The sequence below is a fragment of the Trichomonascus vanleenenianus genome (genome assembly GCF_965637985.1).
Source record: "Trichomonascus vanleenenianus strain CLIB 3782 genome assembly, contig: TRVA0_003S, whole genome shotgun sequence".
NCBI classification, from domain to species: Eukaryota; Fungi; Ascomycota; class Dipodascomycetes; order Dipodascales; family Trichomonascaceae; genus Blastobotrys; species Blastobotrys vanleenenianus.
The window spans coordinates 291,966-314,025 of record NW_027481884.1 but is presented as its reverse complement, the minus strand read 5'-3'; the positions used below and the strand labels follow the sequence as shown (position 1 = coordinate 314,025).

Here is a 22,060-nt window from a genome sequence, read left to right as displayed (position 1 = left end):
GGCCAGCCCCAACCCCTTTTTTAGCTCCGCTTCGCGGAGGAATTGACTGTTTGTGGCAGTCACTCGTTTGCTACTGGTGGCGGTGATTTGTTACGCGTGTCGGTAACAACTTGGGAGATGTAACGAGCTGTAACAAAACGTCCTTAGTTTATCACAACGGTCTTGATCTCTCAGGTAGCGTTTATCTCTGCGAAGTGGAGCCTCAAAGGGGGGGAGGGCTGGAGGGAATAGTCCCCCCATGTGCTGTAGAAAATAATGCCATTCAAGTGTTATTCGTCTACTCTATAGTAGATCATAGAACTGACCCAGGAGGGACAAGCCCCCCAATCCCCCCTATTGAGGTATCTCAGGAGGATAAATGGATTCATGGAGGGCCGCTTCGCGGAGAAGTCTATACTTTAGCTCTATTTAATCGGGGCACCTCGTCGACACGTCCCCGCTGAATGCTGAATGCTGGAGTGACCCAGACGCCACAGGAACAAGTAGAGCCCTGCCAGTGGTAGGCTCCCAGTTTCGCTTCGCACTTGGGGCAGCTGAGCTTGCCTTCTAGCAGGCCCTTTTCCAGCTCGCCCTTCATCCAGATGACCGGCTCAATATAGTACGAGGTGCATGCCGCATTAACGGAAGCGTTGGCAGCAAGCCCGTTTCGAGTAGAGTTAGTAGTTCCAGCGCCCGCTTTGGGCTCGTGCACGAGGAATTGAGTCGACGTTGCCAGCGTCTGGCGGCATTTCTTGCACCGCAGGTCCGAGGCAAGCCGCTCGGATAGCAGTAGCGCCTGGGGCACGGCGAAAGGCTCGCCTTCGAGCTTCCGCAGCATGATGTTAGTAGGGGTTGACGGAATTGCGTCTTCGAGAGCCAACTCTTCGCCGTTAGCAATTACACGGAAATCGGTCCACTTGGGTGCGTGCTTGCCCATGCGCCGCAGCAGCTCTGGGATCACTTCGAACGAGGGCCGCCCCAAAAGGCTTGCCGACATTGCAGCACCCTCCCCGCCAGCGCGGAAGAACTGAGCGTTCGGGGCGACATTGAGCTGTGCCTCCTCGGACTGCTTCTTGAGCATCCATTGGCGGTAAACTCGGCTGCGCAGCGGATCAACGACAAACCCAGACTCGTAGTACACCTGCAGCTGCTCGACGAAGCCAAAGTTCGGGTTAGCAATCGCCCGTTTCGACCGGACAAACTCGAGCGCCGTCTCAGCGTCCCAGAAGTTCTTGCGCATGAGATAAGCACATACTACAGTCGCTGACCGTGATACGCCAGCGACGCAGTGCACCAGTATGTGCTCGCCTTTGCTGAGCGCCTCGTCAATGTACTGGTAGGTCTCGTGGAAGAACTGGACGATGTTCTCGTCCTCTACGTCGTCCACGTCGAACCGTCGGTGCGTGAACCCCCGGACCTGGTCTGAGAGGTCCTTGGGTACCCCGAAGAACGGATGCTGTGCTTGGTCCACGCTCAGATCGGGGCTCAGCACTGATAGGACGTGAGTGATGCCCTTCTCCCGCATGGTCTTCTGGCCGCTCAGAGCCATTAGCGACCCCAGCCAAATCTGATCTGTTATCTGATGCATCGCCATCTTTGCAAAGAATGGTTCTCAAACTCTCTCTCTCTCTCCACTTCTATGCACCCGCCAGAGCTTATATACGATGCGACGCTCTCCTCAGCCTTCTCACTTCTAAGCCGAGCCAGGGCGGGCCTCGGCAGGAAAATTTCACTTACCCGGCTGCTGCACGGCTGTGCACCGACCCTCGCGCAGCTGTCGACGGAGGTGCGGCTCGGTGCGGCGTTTCAGTCCTCCTAGTGTGGTCCAGTCAAAACTACGAGGAATCTGCATTTGGGGGGCTCGGCCCCCCAAACCCTCCCGTAGCTCCGTTGCTTCGCACGGAGGGGATTGGGCTGATAAGCGGAATAAGCCCTTTATCAGCAGCAAAAGGGCTACTCCGAAGTCAGGGCCCCATCGGCAAAACTTTACATACCTGGCTTCTGTACGGCTGTGCACTTCTGCGGCTTCGCGCGGCTGTCGACGGGGATGCGGCTCGGTGCGGCTCTCCACTCCATCGATCATCAACCATGATTATCAAAAGTGGTAAAAAACGATGAGAATTCCTGTATAGTTGGGGGGCTAGCCCCAAGCTCTGTTGCTCCGCACGACGGAATGGCTGATAAGGGGAATGGCCCTTTATCAGCAACCAAAAAGCTAAGCAACGGCCGGAATGAGGTTGACTCGGTCTCTTCGCACGGCTGTAACCGGCCACACCCGGACCTACCAGTATGACACCCTATAAACACGCCTGAACCAGCCTGTACAAGGGTCCAGGTTCGGTACGTGGCTATATCCGCTCGGTCTCCACCTTCGTACCACTTGGTCACGGATAGACTTCCCACGGTGGAAGCCGATGGTGGTATGTGGGGTGTTTGAGCTTACCCGGTGATGAGATGCGTCTCGAAGCTTCCTGTGGGGAACGACTGCATGGCTAACACGGTTCCTCGACCCGAGACTGAAAAAAAAAACCGCCTACAAGAGACCGGGTATAAGAAACCACGGCGTTGCCATTTTTTCATTTTTTCTCAATTCTTATCCAACAGTTCGATATTCAACTATGCCTGCTGTTGCCTCCTCTCCAAAGAGCGACGTTTATGCGCTGCCATACATCCAGACTCCGCTGGTGCCCTCTTTGTACCTCTCCGAGATCGCCGGGTGCAAGGTGCTGCTCAAGCTCGAGGACTGCCAGCCCTCGGGGTCCTTCAAGTCGCGGGGCCTGGGCAACCTCGTCCACCACACGGTGTCGAACGCCCCCGCCGGGAAGCGGTTCCACTTCTTCTCCCCGTCTGGCGGTAACGCCGGGTGCGCCACAGCGTATGCGGCTCGTCTCTACGGCCAGAGCTGCACGGTGTGCGTACCCACGACGACGAACCCGGCCATGATTGCCCGGATCCGCAAGACCGGGGCCACCGTCATCCCGCACGGCAATTACATCGCTGATTGCGTAAAGCACATTCAGGAGGTGCTCATCCCGGCGTGCGAGGAGGAGGCCGTTTACTGCCACCCATACGATAACCCTGTCGTGTGGCAGGGTAACTCGACGTTGGCCGACGAGCTTGTCGACCAGTTTGGTGACGCCAAGCCGGATGCCGTCGTATGCTCCGTCGGTGGTGGTGGCCTCTACAATGGCATTGTCCAGGGCTTCAAGCGTGCTGGGTGGAATGATGTAGATGTTGTTGCTGTCGAGACCGAGGGCTCCTCGTCTCTGGCGCAGTCGATCAAGGCCGGCGGCAAGCAGATCTTCCTCACCAACCCTAACACCATTGCAACCTCCCTCTCGACTCCATCTATCACCAAGGAGACCATTGAGTACGCCATGAAGACGCACCCAACTCACTCCGTGGTTGTTCCAGATTCGGAGGCCGCCGAGGCGTGTGTGCGGTTCGCCAACGACCACAAGCTGCTCATTGAGGCCGCCTGCGGCACCGCTCTCGCCCCGCTCTACAAGGGCCGACTGCGGGAGATCCTACCCAAGCTCGACGAGAACTCAACCGTCGTTGTCGTCGTATGCGGCGGCACTTCCGTCTCGTGGGATATCCTCAAGGGCTACGCCGACAAGTGGAACATCCCCTTGAACTAAGGCCCTCTTCTTTTTATTTATTTCACTAGATTGCATTTTAATTGTCTCCTGTAGCATTTTTTAATTGTTGAGATTCAATTGTCTTCGAGGGCCAGCCCTCGAGCTCCCGTATACTTACGTCCTGGTATTAGCGTAACAAACTTTTCGTTTCAAAACTCCCAACCTGTTACAAAATTCCCGTAACGACGAGTTACAGCCCAAGTCTCCGCGAAGCGGAGCTAGGGAGGTTTGGGGGCTGGCCCCCAAAGAAATAATGGGCAGTCATAATTTTGGACTCCATTGTGGTAGTAGCGCAAACGGGTCGTAACTTCAATGAATATATTCATTGTATACAATACCAAGATTCCGGGGAGGGACGTGCGGCTTGGGTGGATTAACTTAGTTAACTTGCCGAAGTAGGAAACCAATTTTTCACCGGCGGTGTAGATCATCTGTCTTGAAATATTTTTTTATCCCCCTGTTATCGATAGAGGATAGACGATAGATGACTGCGGACGAGAACGTAGTGCTTTCGCGAGAGCAGCGGGGCGACAGGCCGTTTGATTTTGGCCAGAGAATCCTGACAAACGACGATGACGTTTGGAATCATAATGCATGGGACCACGCTGAGTGGGGAGAGGAGCAGCTGGTAGAGGCGGTCGAGAAGATCGAGAAGCAGAAAGAGGCTCCAGTCCGCGAGTTCGACAAGCAGTTTTATATGAACAACCCTGCAAAGTACTGGGACCAGTTCTACCGGAACAACCGCGAGAACTTCTTCAAGGACCGAAAGTGGTTGAAGATCGAGTTCCCCCAGCTGTACGAAGCCACGCGAGCTGGCGCAGGACCAAAGACCATCCTGGAGGTCGGCTGCGGAGCCGGAAACACCATGTTCCCGGTATTGTCTACTAACGAAAACGAAGAGCTCAAAGTCGTCGGGGTTGATTTCTCGCACCAGGCCGTGGAGATTGTGCGGACCGCGGAGCAGTTTGACCCTAAGAATGCCGATGCTGAAGTGTGGGATCTAGCTCAGCCGGAGGGCAAGATTCCAGAGTGCATCGAGGAGAACTCGGTGGACATTATCGTCATGATCTTCGTGTTCAGTGCGTTGGCTCCGAGCCAGTGGGAGCAGGCCATGGAGAACCTCGACAAGATCCTCAAGCCTGGCGGTATCATTCTGTTCCGAGACTATGGGCGGTACGACTTGACCCAGCTGAGGTTCAAGAAGGGCCGTCTCTTGGATGAGAATTTTTATATCCGTGGAGATGGCACGCGTGTCTACTTCTTCACCGAGGAAGAGTTGCATGAGATCTTCGGCAAGAAGTTCGAGGTCATTAAAGTTGGTACTGATAGGCGATTGATGGTTAACCGACAGCGGCGCATTAAGATGTACCGAATCTGGATGCAGGCCCAGTTCCAGAAGCCTTTGTAATTGCTAACCATACTATCTAATATATGCATTACTTGTAGTATTCGTGCAGGTTAACAGTTTTATTCACCCAAGAGACGGGGGGTCTGGGGGGCTGGCCCCCCAGCTACGGGAGCTCGAGGGCTGGCCTTCGAATACGCTTCCTCGTAGTAATTGGCGGGTCACTATTAGGAGGACATATATGCATTTGGCTAGCGATTCTATGTATTGGTTAGAAATCACTCGTAGCCCTTTGATCGCAGCTGAGCTTCGGTCCAGGACCACGTCTGGTCAATGAGCTTTGGACTGCAAGCTCGTCTGCTGGGCGTTGCTTCCTTGCCAAAGGTAATATAATACTTGCCACTGTCTTCACTTGTGATATCCGGCGATAATGCCACTTTCAGAATAGCAAAAGAGCCCTCTTCCGGAGTCACACCAAAGATCATATGGAAAATATAGAAGAAGACCCTGAAAACAGTACCCATAATCGGAAGAGTGACCCAGTATGAAAGCAAGTTTGTCAGCAGAGCAAAGCCGGGGTGGACTGCAATTGACGTGACGTCCGGATAAAAATCGCTGAACTTGGCAACCGTGTGAATATTTGCCGCCTTGGAGTTGCCATACCTGAACCACGTCCACAGAATATTGGGAAAATAGTCAAACTTGCCGGACAGGTCGACGCCGGGACTGGCCAAGTAATGACCAACTGAAGACACAAAAACAACCCGGGCATGCTCAGACTCACTAATACGAGGCATCAAGCTCTTAGTAAACAAGAAGGGGCTGACATGGTTCGTCTGTATTTGTATGTCGTACCCATCGCAGGTCGTTTCTGCCGGAAGAGCCATAACTCCGGCGTTGTTGATAAGCAGATCAAGGCGTCCTTCGCTCTCAAGGAAGCGCTTTGCAGCTACATGCGCTCCCTCAAGACTGCCGAGATCCAAATGGAACACTTTGAGGACGCCAAACTGGGTATCCTCAGGTAGGCTCTTCCGTCTCTTCTCGGCTTCGATCCTGATCTCGTCTGCCGCATTCTCAGCTCGGGACAGGTCCCGACAGGCCATGTACACGGTGCATCCATGCATGTACAAATGGAGTGCTGTGAAGTACCCCAGGCCGCTATTAGCGCCTGTGACCAGAGCTGTCAGCCCCGTCGTGAAAGGCAACTGGTCGGGGTGGAACATGGAGTTGTCGACGGTCATCGGAGCCGCATCCGATCACCTTTAATCGACACTTCCACGGGCAATGCAACTAGTTTAGAAGCCCGAAAAGTCCTTGGGGGTTCCATTTTGTTATCATAATTCAAACCATAGAAGCATCATAGACGTTAACATGTATGTCGCAAAGGTAATCGTAGTCGTATTTCATAACTCAATGGTACGCGTAGTCGTATCATACATTATATATATACAATAGTTAGTCCTCGCCTTCAAGAACGGTAAGGAATCCACCAACCAGATGCAAGCTGCCGGTAACAAACACATCCGAGGTGCCCTCCAAAGACCTAACGTAGTTCACAGAATCCTCAATGTTTCCAAACACACGGCTCTCGGCCCGCCCATCGAGCTTCTGCCACAGGGCAGCCAGCTCCTTCTGGACCTTAAGCGAGTCCACCTCCTCCTTGGAGTTGTTGAACGAGGCCAAATCAGCGGAGTACTTGCCAGAGGACCAGGTGACATTGGTAGTGAACACTACGTGGTCGAATTCGATATTGTTATCAACGATAATGGCACGAAGAGACTCAATGAGCACGTTGATGTCCCGCGTCTGCTGGTTGAAGAAGAGAACACGGTTGTGCGCCTTGCGCTCGTGGGCCTTCTCACAAAACCACTGGGCAGCCACCTCAATACTCTCCCGCGTGTGTGCACCGTCCAAATGCCAATGGATGTTACCGTCCTCAATGGTCTGGCATCTTCCCGGCCAGGTAGCCTGTTCAAGGCCCTTGACAAACTCTAGAGGAAGCCTATCTTCGGCAACCTCCACGCCAAAGTGTCGCAGATGCTCAATGCACATTCGCGCTGCTAGCGACGCATTGATGCCCTGGAAAGTGGCCGGTAGCCCAAGCTTGATATCAATGATCTGCGGGTAAACATCTACGACTTGAAGCTCGGTGCCCTTCTCCTTAGCCCGCTCTCGCAGCACTTCCATAGCGGCCTCTGGCTGCCTCACAGTCAACGCAGGCGCTCCAGGCTTGTAAATGCCGCCCTTGTTCCACGCAATGGACTCAATTGTGTTTCCGAGCACATTAACGTGGTCAATTCCAAGCGATGTCACGCCGGCTACAGTTGGCTTCACAATAATATTCGTCGAGTCGTACTCGCCGCCAATGCCGACCTCGTAGATAGCTGTGTCCACTCCTTCGGAGAGAAAGACATGGAACGAGAGCAGAGTGAGGTATCGGAAGTACCCAGGCTTGACACCCTCGGTGTGCTCCGGAAAGAGGTTCAGATCAGACTTGGTCGACTCCAGACGGTCCCAAAGCTCAAAGAAGTACTTGGTGAACTTCTCCTCCGAAATAGGCTGTCCGTTGATACGAATTCGCTCTCTCACCGACTTGAGGTGCGGCGACGTATAGAGACCGATCTTGTGGATGGGGCCCTGCGGCACCTGGTACTGGGTCAGAATGCTCTGGATGAACGCGCAGGTCGATCCTTTGCCCTTGGTGCCCGTGACGTGAAGCGGGTTGAGCTTATTGAACTCCCTGGGGTCATACCCAGCCCGCCTTGCCCACTCGAGCATTTGTGGAATCGCCTGGTCGTTAGCCTTGACCCCCGCCGCGCGAATGGCCTGGATCACGGCGAAGTTGGTCTGGAGGCTGTTGAGCGCCTCGATGGCGTCCTTGTAGGTCCTTGGCTTCACTGTCGACATTTGTCGCCTGAAAATCCCTAGCATGACAAGGATAGCGCCGTAAGGGGTCCTCTCCTGCACAAGCCTCGTCCGCGGCGATCGATGATTGGGCTTTCGCACCGCTTAGCGTTGTGTCATACCTCCGCTACCGGGATAGCGCCGCACCTGGTAATAAAACTAATCCAACAAACGAACCAATATATAGTTTGATTGAGTTACAGGTAGATGGTGAATCGTTAAAAATATATATATATATATATATATATATATATAATCTGATGAAAACTATAGTCAATGCTCTGGAGATGGCTTATTAAGTACGAATACACTGATGGTAGTACCGTACACAATTATGACGTTGGATTTTATAATATGTGCTGTACCGGTACAACATGGCAATTTCTTGGTGAAGAGCTAAAACGCACCACTCAGAGTTTGGCACTCGGGACAACAACTAGTAGTAGTGAAATCAATTGATATAACCAGATAATTTCAGCAATGGATTAGAGCTATTAAGCCATTAGATGTGCACAGCGGTTTCACTAACCGACACCTAGAAAAGGTTACTGAAATGGCTTGTAACTGTGAAAACCGGGAAACATGGAGTCGCAGTTTATTTGTTTCTCAAAAACCTTAATTAGTTTATTCAATCGCTGACATTTTAGGTCAAATCCAAGAGCCTGAGATACGTGGCAATGTAGATGACCAAGAGACTACCTGGTATTGTTATATTTACATTTCTGAGCTTTGAGGTCGAATCGTGACGATTTATACTAGCCCTTACTCGAGACACGGTTGCTTGGAGTAAGCACTTCCATGACTACATTGCTAGCTGCGATAGCGCAGTTGTGTACTTGTGTTCTACCGGTACTGGGTCCCTGAATGCACGGCTGAAGCATTGTATATTCGCAAATGAGCACTTTCTTTAACTCCTATTTGTTCTTTGGTACATTTAATTGCGGGGTACTACCAACTATGCTCTAATGCGTCAATTGATGTATATAGCTAATTGTAATAGAAATAAGTATGGTATTCTTCGGGGAGAGCATTACCGGCGTTAGTAAATATATATATCCAGTCGACCATAGCAGGCGACATACCAGTGTTTCATGCATACGCATCAACGCACTGGCAGGGCTGCATTTGCATATAGTATCGATCGTATTGCCGTACGTGTGAAGCCATCTTCAGGATCATCGCATGGGCCCGAACAGCCGATGCAAACAAATCCCCTTAATTTGCACTGTGCGCAGCATTGTGTACATTTCCATTTGCTCCGGGTCGAAAACTCAATTACAATTTGCTGTCATAGTACGGCGCTTGCTGTAATCGCCCCCGCTATTACGTATCTGAAGGAATATCGCGAAGAGTGGACGCATAAACTTGCGGCCGATAGTCTTCGTACAAGTATGAACAGCCATGTGACTAAGACGAGTCGTAGGCAGAAAAGATTAGCGGTATTTCTAAATTTTGAAATATTTTCATTTGCAATGAATAGAAGGTCATGTTAAGATATTGGTTATGAATGGCGGATTCTCAGTTCGATCCTTCAACTGAGACATCTTCTATCATTTCTATTACGATTCGCACTAATATCAAATGAAGAAAAAGTAGCCAATGGCAACGAGCCTTGTACCATGAAAGAGCCAGCCCCACGATATCCATTGCAAGTAAAAAGGCTAGCGGCTCAAGATCACCTTGAGTAGAGGGACCTTTTCGAGCTCGAGCCTCAACAATTGGAGGATCCTCAATGCATTCTGCATGGCTCCCGATTACGGCCACTATACTTTGCCTATTCGACAAAAGAGCCGCTCCAAAAGTATTCAAATCAAGAGATCATGACGATGGAGACGTGGAGGAAACCATCAACGAACATGCACTGTGCAAGTAGCTCCGCTAGTGGAGCCTGTAGTGGTATTACAATGCCATGTATGAGCGGTCTAGCTCTGATGCAAGTTCGACGAGAAGGAAACAGTTCCGTCAAATGCTCATGAAGCGCAGTCCCCACAGTTTGTGGCTCTCGCTTATCCTCTAAAGTAGGCCTAATCAGCCGCTGGAGCATCTTGTTGGTCACTGGAAGGTACACCTTAACCGGTACATAGCGCAGATTAGTAGCAGTATTTGGTAGCAGTCGACGGTCAGTAATGGACCAGAAAGTGGCAAACCTATGAGCCTTCACCGACTCCCACAATTCGTCCGTCTCATCTTTGGACATGTTCATAATCGCCTTGGCGTTGCCGTCCCTAAGGTAGCACGCCTCTTTAGACTGATTCAGCCAATAATCTCTTAAACTGTCAATCGACTCATACCCAAGAATGTAGTCCTTGGGGTAGTTCTTGTGATGCAGTTCGAGAGCCCATGGAAGGTGGCTGTCGTTCTTTTCTTCTGCTGCTTGGGTTGGATCGAGGCCGGTCAGTAAGTCGTACGACAACCCGACCGGCCAATTCCAGCGCACAGGGACCCCTTCAAAATCAAACCACCAATCATGCTTATCCGCATTGTGTGGGTCGTTCAGGCTCGGTCGGAAGTAGGCGAGTATTTGTGGAAGGTATATTGATATGTAACTATTTCTCGGCACAGTAAGCTGTGTTGTTAGCTCCATCATTCGTTGGGCCCATTATTTATATTGCTTCAACTTACCAAGTATTCTTGTTTGTCTGGACTGCGGCTTTCGTTACCCGCCAGTGTCACTTTTATTGGAATCGTCCCGTTCCATATCAGTTCCCTGACCTCGGACATGGTGTCGGTGGTGATGTTTTAGGATCCCCGGTGACATCATCCTCCACCCCAACCGCCGTGGGGTTACCCCCATAGTTAATAATACAGGTACAGCCACTAACGGATATTTTCGTGCCTCAAATATTGAGAGAATAAACCTTCAAGTTTTCAGTAGTTTCGCTTTGCGAAGTTCATGATAAACTAAGTGGCCTAGCTAAATATACTGCAGGGCATGTAGACGGTAGTGCACAATTGATCTAAATGGTTTCAACAAACCTAGTCATTGAATGACCTATTAGTCTTTATATCAGTCTTACTACCGGTTGTATAATGACTCTAACTGCCAAATGATGAAAAAGTATATTCAGTGTAAATGAGTCAATTAAGTTGTGTATGCTATTGTCAATGGCAAAACCAGTACCAATAGTACCGGTAGGTCATAAACACCGAAATCTTAACAAATAGTGTTGATTAACATACATGGTAGTATAGAGTATAGCATTGATTAAGAATGACTGGCAGAGCATTGATTGTCAGAGCATAGATTACGCAACGTTGATTAGTACAGTATCGATAATATAAGTTAGATTCAATTAGTACTGTATACATGCGATTAGTGGTCGCTAGAAATCTGGTCAGGGTTCGGGATGGGAATGCCTAGCTGGCCGAGCAGAGTGGCCGCAGGACCAGTGATGCCACCACCCGATTTAATGCTGTCAAGAAGGTTCTGAAGAACTTGGTAGTTCGGATCTGACTCCTCTGGGAGAACGCCCTTCTCACGCAGCTCCTGTTCAATCGCATCCCAGTCCTCTTCGTCAATCTCTTCTACTTCCTCGTCTGATGTTTCCGCATTCATGCGTCTGCTAGTAGAGAAATGCGAAGAGGAAGCCTCTGAAGACACTTGGCTCGGCGACGGCCGTACTTCCTCCGACAGAACTTCTTCCGTAGGAGGTCCAGCCCGGAACTGTTCAATCTGATCAGGAGACAGCTTGAGCGCTTCTTTTAGGAAGAACTCCAAAAAGTCGTCCTCGTCAATGGCTGGGTCCCCGGGCCCAAAGTGGACTTGCTCCTCATCTTCGTCGTCGCTATCACTGTCGCTGGAGCTCGAGTCGTCGGCGTCCATCCCGTCTATTCCTGATGCCTGTCTTTCGACGAACTGCTGCACTTTCTGCAGCATATCGGCGACGTTTTGTTCTGTGGGCTCATTGATTACCTCTGGTTGGTTGGTTTTTTCTAAGTCGGCGTAGTCGACATGCAGCCACTCGTCGGAATTCTCAGCAGGCCATGTATCAATCTCCTCATCCGTTGGCAGTTCAAGCTTCCGGACCCTTTTATAAAAATATGCATTCTCAGACTCTATGCGTCGCGCTGTGATGTACGGAAGCACCGCCTGCTGAAACAATTCGTGATACGTGTCTGACGACGGGCGGTGGCCCATAAAGTACCCTTGATCGTGGAGATCTTCAATGATCTCGCGGAAGTCAAGATCCTTGGGAGCGGTTTCTTCGGTCAGCGGTTTAACGGACTCGCTGTACCTGGCCAACAGCTCCACGGCGTGTGTTAGCTTGGCACTTAAGCTATTGTCGGGAGCGAAATTGTCACCAATCAGCTGCGCATACAGTCGTCGCGTCATTCGCACAGTGCAATTGACAACATCAACGGGCGGGAACTCGGCGGCAGGCTTCAAGCCGCGCGAATCGCGCTCCGTGAACAACCGCACTGCGGGAGCCACGTATTGGGGGTATGTATGAAGCAGTCCGGCCAGTTTTCGGGGGATGCTTACTCGTGCGTAGTGTGTGTTGTCGGTAATGCTCTCTTCGGGGAAGTTTTCGACTTTGGAGAATGCAGATTCGTTGAGGTCATACAAAAGATAGACGTCGCTTGGAGTTGACCTGAAAAACTCGACGGCAATGGCCAGCGTAAGTGGCTTTTCGGGGAAGATGTACTCAGGGATGATAACTATTTGCCCCTTATTCAACCATACCTAAACCGTTAGCTTAATCACAAAAAAAACTGTCGGCCATATACTTTGAACCACTTGGACCACTAGAAGTGCACCAAATAATTGCCCAATATATAATAGCTGGTCCACAGAAATTTGTGTACCAGAGAATAGCTCTTGATCCACACTCAGAGACTACTAGTTGCTTAAACCAATAGCTGAACAGTAGCTTTTATGGTTGTACAAACCATTAATTGTTCGCCAATTAATAAACCACTATTGGCCAAACAAAAGTATCTAAGGCACTACTTGGCAGGTAACAAGATAAGCAACAGCCACCAAAGATTCGAGCAATGGTCTATCAGACAAAAAAAGCCAACCAACAGAATCTTGCCAATTGTTCATCCAAGGAATAACCGCTTGAACAAACATTGCCCAAAAAATCATCCTTCAAGAAAGCATTGTAGAAAATGCAGACTGACAATATTATTATTGAAACAAATGCTCGCCCTGCAATCGTTCTTTAAAACTATCGTCGTTCCAAAAAACTTCCTCAATCAAAGGCAGGAGTATTTCCACAAACAGCTTCTAATAGTTCAAATAACAAGCAAACTTCTGTCCAAAGTAGTTCAAATAACGGCCCCAACATCAAAAGATACTTACCCTGTTATCAGCGATGTCTGGCGAAATCCAGTCAGGGACATGCTCAGCTCCCTCTATCAACAGAAACTCGCCGTCGGAGTCCTGGATCTTGATATATATATCTGGGTACATGCGACTGAGCTCGCGGAGAACATACACCAGAACCCACTCGTCCTCCAGGCACCCGCCATACTCGGTGGAGCCAAACAGACATTTGATCTGTGCGAAGCTAAAGTGGTTCAAGTTGAACCCCTCCTGGTACCATATGTACTCGCCGAATCGGTCGAGCAGTTCGTACGCAGACTGCAGCACCACGTCATACCGGGTCTTTGACGGCCCTTGCGGGATCACCACCGTGTAGTCAGCGACCTCCTGGTACGGGTGGTCGAAGATTTCATCCATGGTGGTCGGTGCAGTCAGAAAGAGTGAGAGCCCCGCCTGACGATAGAAAAACGGTGAGCCGGGCCTTGCATTTTGTGTCTCAAAACCTCCCAAGTTAGTACCCTCCGATCCATCGCACCATCCAGGGGTATTTCGACTAAGACCGGCCAGCTTAAAGCTCGAGCATTGGAGAGGATAGAGGCTGTGTGTGGAGAGGTCATGTACGGGTCGTTCAACCGAGTCCAGGCGCAGAATCACAAGGCGAAGGTGCGTTGTTGAACATCACGTCAGAGCAGGGTACTAACCAACCGGGTAGCTCGCAGACTCCTACAACCAACTGCTGCAGCAGTTGTCGGACAATAATAATGTCGCGAGTATAGGAAACTATGCCATCTCCAAGCAGATTGGCGAGGGTATGTCCGTAAAGAGTGGGGGAAGGTGAAGAGTGAGGGATCGTGGCTAATGGTTATAGGGAGCTTTGGGAAAGTGTACCTTGGCCATCATAAATTTGTCAAGTCAAGGGTAAGTCCAGTGAATTATGAGCCATTCCATCATGATCATTATCATTTAATGCATGGACCAACTAACAAAATAGGTTGTGTTGAAATCGACAACAAAAGATCACCCGCATTTGGTGCGAGAATTGCACCACCATCGGCTGTTTAAACATCCACACATTGCGCAGCTTTACGAAATTATCGTCACCGAGTCTTTAGTATGGATGGTTATGGAATACTGTCCAGGTATGTTTGATTTAGTTTGGGGGGTTTATTCATATTTGCTGACAAAAGGTTAGGCGATGAGCTCTACTCGTATTTGATAAAAGACGGCCGGTTGAAACTCGAAGAGGCCAAGAAAATGTTCTCACAGCTCGCTGGTGCAGTTGCATACACCCACGCCAGGAATTGTGCTCATAGAGACCTTAAACTTGAGAATATCCTGCTGGACAAGCATCGAAATGTCAAGTTGTGCGACTTTGGGTTCACCCGAGAATATAACCCAAGGGCGCTGCTAGAAACGGTCTGCGGAACCTGCTGCTACATGGCCCCGGAAATGCTAATGCACAAGAAGTACTCAGGAGAGGCGATAGATGTGTGGTCGCTGGGAGTCATTCTCTACACTCTAATCTACGGCGAAATGCCATTTGAAGAAGAGAACGACATTGACACCAAAAAAAAGGTTATAAACGAGGACCCAAGGTACCCTGATCACATTGAAGTACCCGGAGCTGCAATTGACCTTATGCAAAAGATGCTGACTAAAGATGCCAAGGCGAGAATCTCACTGGATGAGATTCTCAATCACCCATTCCTGGAGGAGTACGCAGGGAAGCAGAAAGATATTCTTTCCGAAAAGGCGCACAAGCCACTCTCGACCAAGATCGAGAAGAAACTCATGCGAAAACTTCGCTCGTGCCATGTAAACGCTGATGAACTGGTAGATAGTATTGTCAACAACCGGTGCGATCCCTTAGCCGGGTACTGGGCGCTGGCGCTCGAGCGCGAGGAAAAGATCCAGTCGAGGCGTCGGGCTCACCGGGCGAGTCTGAGCATTACGAAGTACTCTATCCGGCGGGAGTCGAAGGCGGACCATCACCGTCCCGGGTCATCGCGGTCGAACTCGGCGACAATGGACAACAATGCTCAGACACGGTTGTCACCGCGCCTGCGGAATCTGGCGGTCCGAGATGTTTCCTATGATGCTGAGGCCGAAGAGTACAGCGAAGATGGCGCTACTAGGCCCACTAGCGAAGTCATTACGCCCACGAAACCCATGTTCCCGTCTAAACTAAGCAACGAGATAACACACCACTCGCCACAGGACACTATTCCAGACTCACCTCATGGCGGACTGAAGATGGAGAACCTAGCACAGACCGATGGCAAGCTCTCCAACAGCCCGAGCACGAAATCGAGCATGTCTTCTGTGCTAGCGAAGACTAATGAAAAGACAAAAGAATTTGGCAACACCTTCAAGCACGTAATGCTCAAGTTCATTCTGCCTGCCAAGAGAAGATCGCTCAAGAAATCGCATACTTTCCAGAACCCGCAGCAGCTACAACAACAGCAGCAACATCAGCAGGGTTCGCCTGGCCCTCAGAGTATGGCTATTAATCCCGCTAACGGTGACAAGCTTGGCGATATCCAGCACCACCAAGACCCATTTGACGAACTGGTACCGACGATACCACTGACAACCCGGCCAAGGAGCTTGGGCACTCCGCCACCACAGCGACCAGTATCGCAGATATCACAATTTTCGCAGCTCTCACAATACTCTTCATATTCAATGGCCTCGCAGATATCCTCTGCGCCGTCGAATATATCGCAAGAAATTGTAACGCGTTCTGATAGTACGTCTGCCAAGAGACCACGGTACAACCGCCGGTCTACCTCGTCATCCTTTTCATCTATACTCTCTAGGAACCACCGGGACCGGGCCCACTCCAAGACTTCCTCGACTTCGAGTGCATCGCTCAATTCATCACCGCACGGGCCTAGGAGTTCTGCAGGGAGTCCGACTGTCAACAATTTCTCAATCGCGTCGCCCTTCAATCATCGGCGCCACCACAGTGGAGCGAAGGGCCGCTTCAACGAAACAGCTGTGTTTTCATCACGGCTACGGAGGAAATCTCCGTTTGATCTGGGAGAACGTAGCGCCAGCTACACGCATCGGGGTCCGGCTACTTCGTCTTCGAAACGGAGTGTGATTGAAGAAGACGAGGAGGAGCCGGAGCCATTGGCGTTTGATGAAGAAGAGGATAGAGGAAGAACTATGTGAATACCATGCGAATAGACTAACTACCGACGCTACGTCATCATTATGGGACGCCATCACTACGCGATTTGTGAGATCTAACATTATTCGTCTATAAAAGGGTCATAAATAATGGGGGTTAAATGCCTCTGTTGAAGTAAACCTCCTTAATTTCATTACCAGTCGAGTCCTTGAGCCCGTGGAACCGGTCCTCCAGCTTGGAGACGTCAATGTGCTGCTTCTGCGGGAAGATAGCCAATGCAAACGGAAGGGCGGCGAACGAGGTCACCGTGATAAGCCCCAGGTTGGCCAGAGTGACCGCCAGGTTGGACTTGCCCTTGAGCACACCCTTCTGGAGCTTGAGGAGCACCAATGCTGGCAGGGCCATGACAGGAGCCGCGTTGATGACTCGCGAGGCCGCAGTCTCGCCGACGGCATACTTGGCTGCAGTTCGCGACGAACCCAAGTCCTTATGGTCCTTGTCGAATACAGAAATACCATGCCTGATTTCCTCACTTCTCATGAGGAACACATTGACGATACCGGCGCTGGCGACCGCCGCGAACGGAACCAGCCGCCCAAGCAGCTGCTTAGTGTGGGGGGCGACCCTGAGTCGCGGCACTACAGCGTTGAGGCCGAGGGCCACCGAGCAAGAGCCGGTCACGGCCAGCGCATAGTTGGTGAGGAGCTGCTGGATCGTCAGCGGATGCGACTTGTTGGCGTTAGCTGTGTTAACAGCGACATTGAGCGACTGGTTCACCCACTGCCAGAACACCGTGCCCACGTTGCCCATACCTGGAGTAAGCATACCCACAGTCACCACCAAGTTCGACAGAACGTACGAAGACATTCTGAAAGGTAGAGTCACTGGCACGCCCGTGTCCGGGTGCAGAGTAGAGTCCAGGGCCCGCTTAGCCCGCCAGAGCTCCGGCGTCATCGGACCGGCGCCATTTTTGTACCCAGAAATAAGCTTCCTGGCTTCTTCTATGTCTTTTTTAGTGTTGAGCAATTGTCTAAACGGTCAGCAAGGCGAGGAAACCACTTAAGTGCGGCGGAACTTACCTTGGATCGGACACTTCAGCGCAGTGCCGCACTCGGCCCCAGTAGGTAGACAAGTCGTATCGAGACTCGGGCAGCGATCGAAGTCCAGGAACGGAAGACGCCATTTTCTATGTCGAAGGATGTCAAAAGAGACGAGCCGGGGGTTTCAAAAATTTTTTTTGACGATTAAATGTCGACTGTTTGAAAAGATGACACATTTTTTTTACCTCCTCCGATTGCCGGCTATCTAATCTGCGGAGCAACTTCGGAAACTTAGATATATTCAGGGGACACTATATATCATATTTGATTGGCTGGTTATCTTTTTTTTTTTTCATCCGTAGTGGGTTTGGTCTCTTCCTGGAGCCAGCCCCAGACCCCGTAGCTACGCTTCGCGTCGGGATAGCTGGGCCAGTTAATCATCAATAGCGGTTCTAGAGGGTCCTGGCGGACTTTCAAGTCCCGAGAGCATAATATATAAACATCAATAAATTCCACGCTGTGTTTCTGGTGCTTATTGTAGACAGGGGTATCGTTATTCTACGGCTATCAATGTGATATCAATAGGGACGGGTGGTGGTCCCAAAAAACTTCCTCAACACGAAACCCCGGAACTCGATGAACGCGGTGGGCCTGGGCCATGACATCGTAAAGACGGCGCGGATGGCCCGTATCGTCGGGAACAAGTCGATCCTCCATCGGTTCTGCCGCAGAGTGCTTCATCCGGTCTACGAAAAACCCATACTAGACCGGGCTGACGAAGCATACAAGATTCAAATGCTGGCGTCGACATGGGCCGCTAAAGAGGCATTGTTCAAGAGCCTCTCGGCTGAGGAGCAGCAGAACTGCGTCTTCAGCGAATGGTATCGAAGCGTTAATCCTGGTAGGTATATTGCGGGAGTAAAAAGCATTGGGGCTAACGATTAGGCACGCGAACGTTGGTGAATGCAGAATACCAGGCTCGTACGGGGGAGAGCTTTCTGGTTAGCGTATCGCATGATGGGGATTACACTTCTGCGACTGTTTTGAGGTTGAAGGGTGCTATTGGTGCGTAGCTCCCCTTCCGTAGTCCATCACCATTCCATGATATGTTCAATCGTTAGTTATATCATTCTATCATTCAATTTTGACTGGTTATTTTAAGCATCCGTCATTCAATCGTTCAGTCAATCGTTCGGTCGTTCATTCATTCAATCATTCAGCATTCCTATCTATACAGCAACATTAAAAAATAATAATAGTAACTAGTCTGTCTATTACGGTAAATTTACTCCCACTCAACAGTGGCAGGTGGCTTGGAAGTAACATCGTAAACCACTCGGGCAACACCCTTGACCTCATTAACAATTCGTCGTGACACAACCTTGAGGAACGCAGCATCAAACTCGTACCAATCGGCAGTCATAAAGTCCTGGGTAGCAACGGCTCGCAGAGCAATGACCTGCTCGTAGGTTCGCTGATCGCCCATAACACCGACAGACTTGACTGGCAGCAGGCAAGCAAACGCCTGAGAGATCTTGTCGTAAAGACCGTGCTTCCTGATCTCCTCAATGTAAATGTGATCGGCGTGTCGAGCAATGGCAACCTGCTCTGGAGTAACCTCGCCCAAGATTCGAATGGCAATGCCTGGGCCTGGGAAGGGGTGTCGCCACACAAGATCGTGGGGGATGCCCATAAGCTCACCAAGAGCTCGGACCTCGTCCTTGAACAGCTCTCGCAGTGGCTCAATGAGCTTGAGCTTCATGTCCTCAAGCAAACCGCCAACATTGTGGTGGGTCTTGATGGTCTGAGACGGGCCCTTGAAGGAGATGGACTCAATAACGTCCGGGTACAGGGTACCCTGGAGCAGGTATTCAATCTCGTTGGATCGCTTTGGCGTAATTCGGGCAGCTTCTCGCTCAAATACCTCAATGAAGGTGTTACCAATGATCTTTCGCTTCTTCTCCGGGTCGGTAACACCCTTGAGCTTGCCCAAGAACTCCTCAGAGGCGTCAATGACAGTCAGGTTGATACCAAGACCAGCATCGAGGGTCTCCTTGACCTGCTGCGTCTCGTTGAGACGCATGACACCGTTGTCCACGTACAGAGCGTGGAATCGCTCGCCAATGGCCTCGGTCATGAGCTTAGCAGCAACAGTAGAGTCAACGCCACCAGAAACAGCGCCAATGACCTCACCGTGCTCACCGACCAAAGCCCGGATTCGCTCGATCTCCGTGTTGATGAAGTTTTTCATGCTCCAGTTCTGCTCGGCCTTGCAAATGTCGACAGCAAAGTTTCGCAGCAGCTGCTTGCCCTTGGCGGTGTGGGTCACCTCCGGGTGGAACTGGATGCCGAAGATCTCCTTCTCGTCGTGGGCAATGGCGGCGTATGGCGAGTTGGCGGTCGTCGCTACGGTGTGGTAGTGGGCTGGAAGGGCGTGGAGCTTGTCATTGTGCGACATCCACACCTGCGAGTGGTCCACCTCGTTGAAGAGCGGGCAGTCGCCCTTCTCGACGTTGATGGTGGCATGGCCGTACTCTCGGTGCTCACCCTCACCCACGTTGTTCTCGCCAGCGATCCACGCCAGCTCCTGCATGCCGTAGCAGATGCCCAGGATAGGGACGCCCAGGTCGAAGATCGCCTGGTCCACGTGTGGCGCGCCCTCTTCATAGACGGAGTATGGCCCACCGGACAGGATGATGCCCTTGGGCTTCCACGCGAGCTCCTTGATCTTCTGCGTGCACGGCAGCATCTCGGCGTAGATGTTGAACTCTCGCAGTCGTCGCGTGATGAGATGCGAGTACTGGGAGCCGAAGTCGAGCACCAGGATGGTGTCGAAGACAGCAGACACTTGAACGGGTTCCGACATTCTTTTCCTTAGCTTGCGGGTGGATGACCGAGAGAAGAAATCGACTCAAATGAATTTCCGAGGAAAAGTTTTTGGGCTCGCGCACGGCTGAACTGAAAATCTTTCCAAGACATTGCTGCGGCTCATCTTTTTTGCAGCCGCACTCAACGCCGCACGGTGTGCTCTTCCCTCCCCCATTCCTCTGTGGGGTACCTCTTCGCAAAGATATCTCCTTAAGAAGGATCCCCACTATTCCTCGGCGAAGCTGAGCCACGGGGGTTTGGGGGTTGGACCTTAATACACTTGGTCCCCCCCTCCCCCAAACCCCCTCCTCCCTGGGGCACCACTTCGCGGTGAGTTGGAGGAACCAATTGATTGTTTAACTAGGGTATAACCTCCGCGAAGCGGAGCTACGGGGGTTTGGGGTCTGGCCCCCAATGACAGTGGTGCGGCGTGAGGACCTAACTAAGAACGGCGTGACGTAATTATGTGTGTCCCGACGAACCTCGCCATCACGGAATGAGGCTCGCACCGTTGCACCAAATACATATAGCGGGGGTTTTGTGTAGCGAAAGTGTTTCACCAAGCCAAAAGACGAATTGTATTGAAAAATGACGAGTGTGTTTGATCAGTACGACTGGTCCGATGTTGCTGAGGAGGTGGCCAAGAAGGGTGTGCCGAAGGGGACCCTGCCTCCGATTATCGCTATTGCCTATGCCCCGGAGTACAAGCGGGCGATTGACCACCTCAGGGTACTCATGGAGCGAAATGAGCACTCAAAACGGGCTCTGGAGCTTACCGGAGCACTCATTGAGGAGAATCCGGCTCATTATACCGTGTATGCATACAGGCTCGACATCCTCAAAGCGATGGGGAAAGAGCTGATCCCGCAGGAGAACTGGCTGGTCAAGTCCGGAAACCCAAAAGTTGTAGAAGACGGCGACTGGATCAACGAGGTTGTGCTCATGAGACCAAAGAACTACCAGGTGTGGAACTACCGACAGCTACTGGAGGTGGATACGGCGGAGTACTACGTCGGAGAGTTGTGCCTTACGGACATTGTGCTGGAAGAGGACGCAAAGAACTACCATACGTGGACGCATAGACAGTGGGTTGTGTCCCGGGCCCTTGATAAGTACGTCCAGTTTGATAAGGAGCTTCAGATGTGCACCAAACTCATTGAGGACGATGTTAGGAACAATTCAGCATGGAATTATCGGTATTTCTTGTACACTCAGAAGCCCGAGATCCTAATAAAGGAGGAAGTATTTGCCAAGGAGTTGGAGTACGTCGAAGCAAAGATCAAGCTTGCTCCGGAGAACGAGTCTGTATGGAGCTACCTAGCAGGCATATACCGCAAGTGGCGCCCGGAAGAAACTGCAGAACTGGAGGAACTGTGTCTACAATATGGGGGAGACGTTCTTAAGAGTACTTATGCATTGGAGCTACTAGTTGATTTGTGTGAGAAATCGCGTCCCGACAAAGCTAAGCAGGCGCTAGAGACTCTGAAAGAGCGCGTACCTGTACGAAAGGGCTACTGGGACTACCGCGAGAAGCTCATCGCGGTTTAGTCCTATCTACTTGTAGAGTGGCATCTACCTTGTACAGTACTATCTATTCGTACGGTACTATCATTGGTTAACGCCGCTAATACGAAGGTAGGTTTGAGTGATAATATGTAATGCATACTACGTGAGAGAAATGGCTGCGAGTAACGAATAGTAGCCAAATATGTTTGGAGTGGTTGGGCTTCGTGGCTGAAGATCACCGATTGATGGGAAACTGTTACACAAACCCAAATAACTTTCATCTTCCGACACGCCCTACCATATCATCGATTTGACCCGGAAATCAGAATTTCAAGGGGCAAACGTGAGAGCGTATTCATCCCCTGCGCTTCA

At 51.0% G+C, this 22,060-nt stretch overlaps 12 protein-coding genes across 12 annotated transcripts; 5 read left to right on the top strand and 7 right to left on the bottom strand.

Annotated features, from left to right (window-relative positions):
* Positions 1-391: 391 nt before the first annotated feature.
* YVH1 (tyrosine protein phosphatase YVH1) lies at positions 392-1,573 on the bottom strand (the record flags this gene model as incomplete). The annotated part of the gene is made up of 1 exon (XM_076682519.1): positions 392-1,573. One exon carries the CDS (start codon positions 1,571-1,573, stop codon positions 392-394), a length of 1,182 nt encoding a protein of 393 aa, XP_076543302.1.
* Positions 1,574-2,361: 788 nt separating this feature from the next.
* SRY1 (L-threo-3-hydroxyaspartate ammonia-lyase) lies at positions 2,362-3,620 on the top strand (the record flags this gene model as incomplete). Its single annotated transcript, XM_076682518.1, has 2 exons — positions 2,362-2,399; positions 2,495-3,620. The coding sequence occupies exon 2, from the start codon at positions 2,598-2,600 to the stop codon at positions 3,618-3,620; it is 1,023 nt and encodes a 340-aa protein (XP_076543301.1). The 5' UTR covers positions 2,362-2,399; positions 2,495-2,597.
* Positions 3,621-4,104: 484 nt separating this feature from the next.
* On the top strand, positions 4,105-5,028 carry ABP140 (tRNA(Thr) (cytosine(32)-N(3))-methyltransferase; the record flags this gene model as incomplete). The annotated part of the gene is made up of 1 exon (XM_076682517.1): positions 4,105-5,028. One exon carries the CDS (start codon positions 4,105-4,107, stop codon positions 5,026-5,028), a length of 924 nt encoding a protein of 307 aa, XP_076543300.1.
* Positions 5,029-5,243: 215 nt separating this feature from the next.
* Positions 5,244-6,206, bottom strand: ENV9 (Env9p; the record flags this gene model as incomplete). Its single annotated transcript, XM_076682516.1, has 1 exon — positions 5,244-6,206. One exon carries the CDS (start codon positions 6,204-6,206, stop codon positions 5,244-5,246), a length of 963 nt encoding a protein of 320 aa, XP_076543299.1.
* Positions 6,207-6,420: 214 nt separating this feature from the next.
* MET7 (tetrahydrofolate synthase) lies at positions 6,421-7,872 on the bottom strand (the record flags this gene model as incomplete). The annotated part of the gene is made up of 1 exon (XM_076682515.1): positions 6,421-7,872. One exon carries the CDS (start codon positions 7,870-7,872, stop codon positions 6,421-6,423), a length of 1,452 nt encoding a protein of 483 aa, XP_076543298.1.
* Positions 7,873-9,679: 1,807 nt separating this feature from the next.
* Positions 9,680-10,590, bottom strand: ATG5 (Atg5p; the record flags this gene model as incomplete). The annotated part of the gene is made up of 2 exons (XM_076682514.1): positions 9,680-10,435; positions 10,492-10,590. 2 exons carry the CDS (start codon positions 10,588-10,590, stop codon positions 9,680-9,682), a joined length of 855 nt encoding a protein of 284 aa, XP_076543297.1.
* Positions 10,591-11,182: 592 nt separating this feature from the next.
* On the bottom strand, positions 11,183-13,555 carry TRVA0_003S02960 (uncharacterized protein; the record flags this gene model as incomplete). The annotated part of the gene is made up of 2 exons (XM_076682513.1): positions 11,183-12,553; positions 13,175-13,555. 2 exons carry the CDS (start codon positions 13,553-13,555, stop codon positions 11,183-11,185), a joined length of 1,752 nt encoding a protein of 583 aa, XP_076543296.1.
* A 198-nt stretch (positions 13,556-13,753) lies between these two features.
* TRVA0_003S02938 (non-specific serine/threonine protein kinase) lies at positions 13,754-16,315 on the top strand (the record flags this gene model as incomplete). The annotated part of the gene is made up of 5 exons (XM_076682512.1): positions 13,754-13,801; positions 13,851-13,947; positions 14,007-14,056; positions 14,130-14,277; positions 14,331-16,315. The coding sequence occupies 5 exons, from the start codon at positions 13,754-13,756 to the stop codon at positions 16,313-16,315; spliced, it is 2,328 nt and encodes a 775-aa protein (XP_076543295.1).
* Positions 16,316-16,430: 115 nt separating this feature from the next.
* On the bottom strand, positions 16,431-17,457 carry FSF1 (Fsf1p; the record flags this gene model as incomplete). Its single annotated transcript, XM_076682511.1, has 2 exons — positions 16,431-17,304; positions 17,354-17,457. 2 exons carry the CDS (start codon positions 17,455-17,457, stop codon positions 16,431-16,433), a joined length of 978 nt encoding a protein of 325 aa, XP_076543294.1.
* A 493-nt stretch (positions 17,458-17,950) lies between these two features.
* Positions 17,951-18,387, top strand: TRVA0_003S02894 (uncharacterized protein; the record flags this gene model as incomplete). The annotated part of the gene is made up of 2 exons (XM_076682510.1): positions 17,951-18,215; positions 18,260-18,387. 2 exons carry the CDS (start codon positions 17,951-17,953, stop codon positions 18,385-18,387), a joined length of 393 nt encoding a protein of 130 aa, XP_076543293.1.
* Positions 18,388-18,599: 212 nt separating this feature from the next.
* Positions 18,600-20,180, bottom strand: GUA1 (GMP synthase (glutamine-hydrolyzing); the record flags this gene model as incomplete). Its single annotated transcript, XM_076682509.1, has 1 exon — positions 18,600-20,180. One exon carries the CDS (start codon positions 20,178-20,180, stop codon positions 18,600-18,602), a length of 1,581 nt encoding a protein of 526 aa, XP_076543292.1.
* A 590-nt stretch (positions 20,181-20,770) lies between these two features.
* RAM2 (bifunctional protein farnesyltransferase/protein geranylgeranyltransferase) lies at positions 20,771-21,730 on the top strand (the record flags this gene model as incomplete). The annotated part of the gene is made up of 1 exon (XM_076682508.1): positions 20,771-21,730. One exon carries the CDS (start codon positions 20,771-20,773, stop codon positions 21,728-21,730), a length of 960 nt encoding a protein of 319 aa, XP_076543291.1.
* Positions 21,731-22,060: the final 330 nt, after the last annotated feature.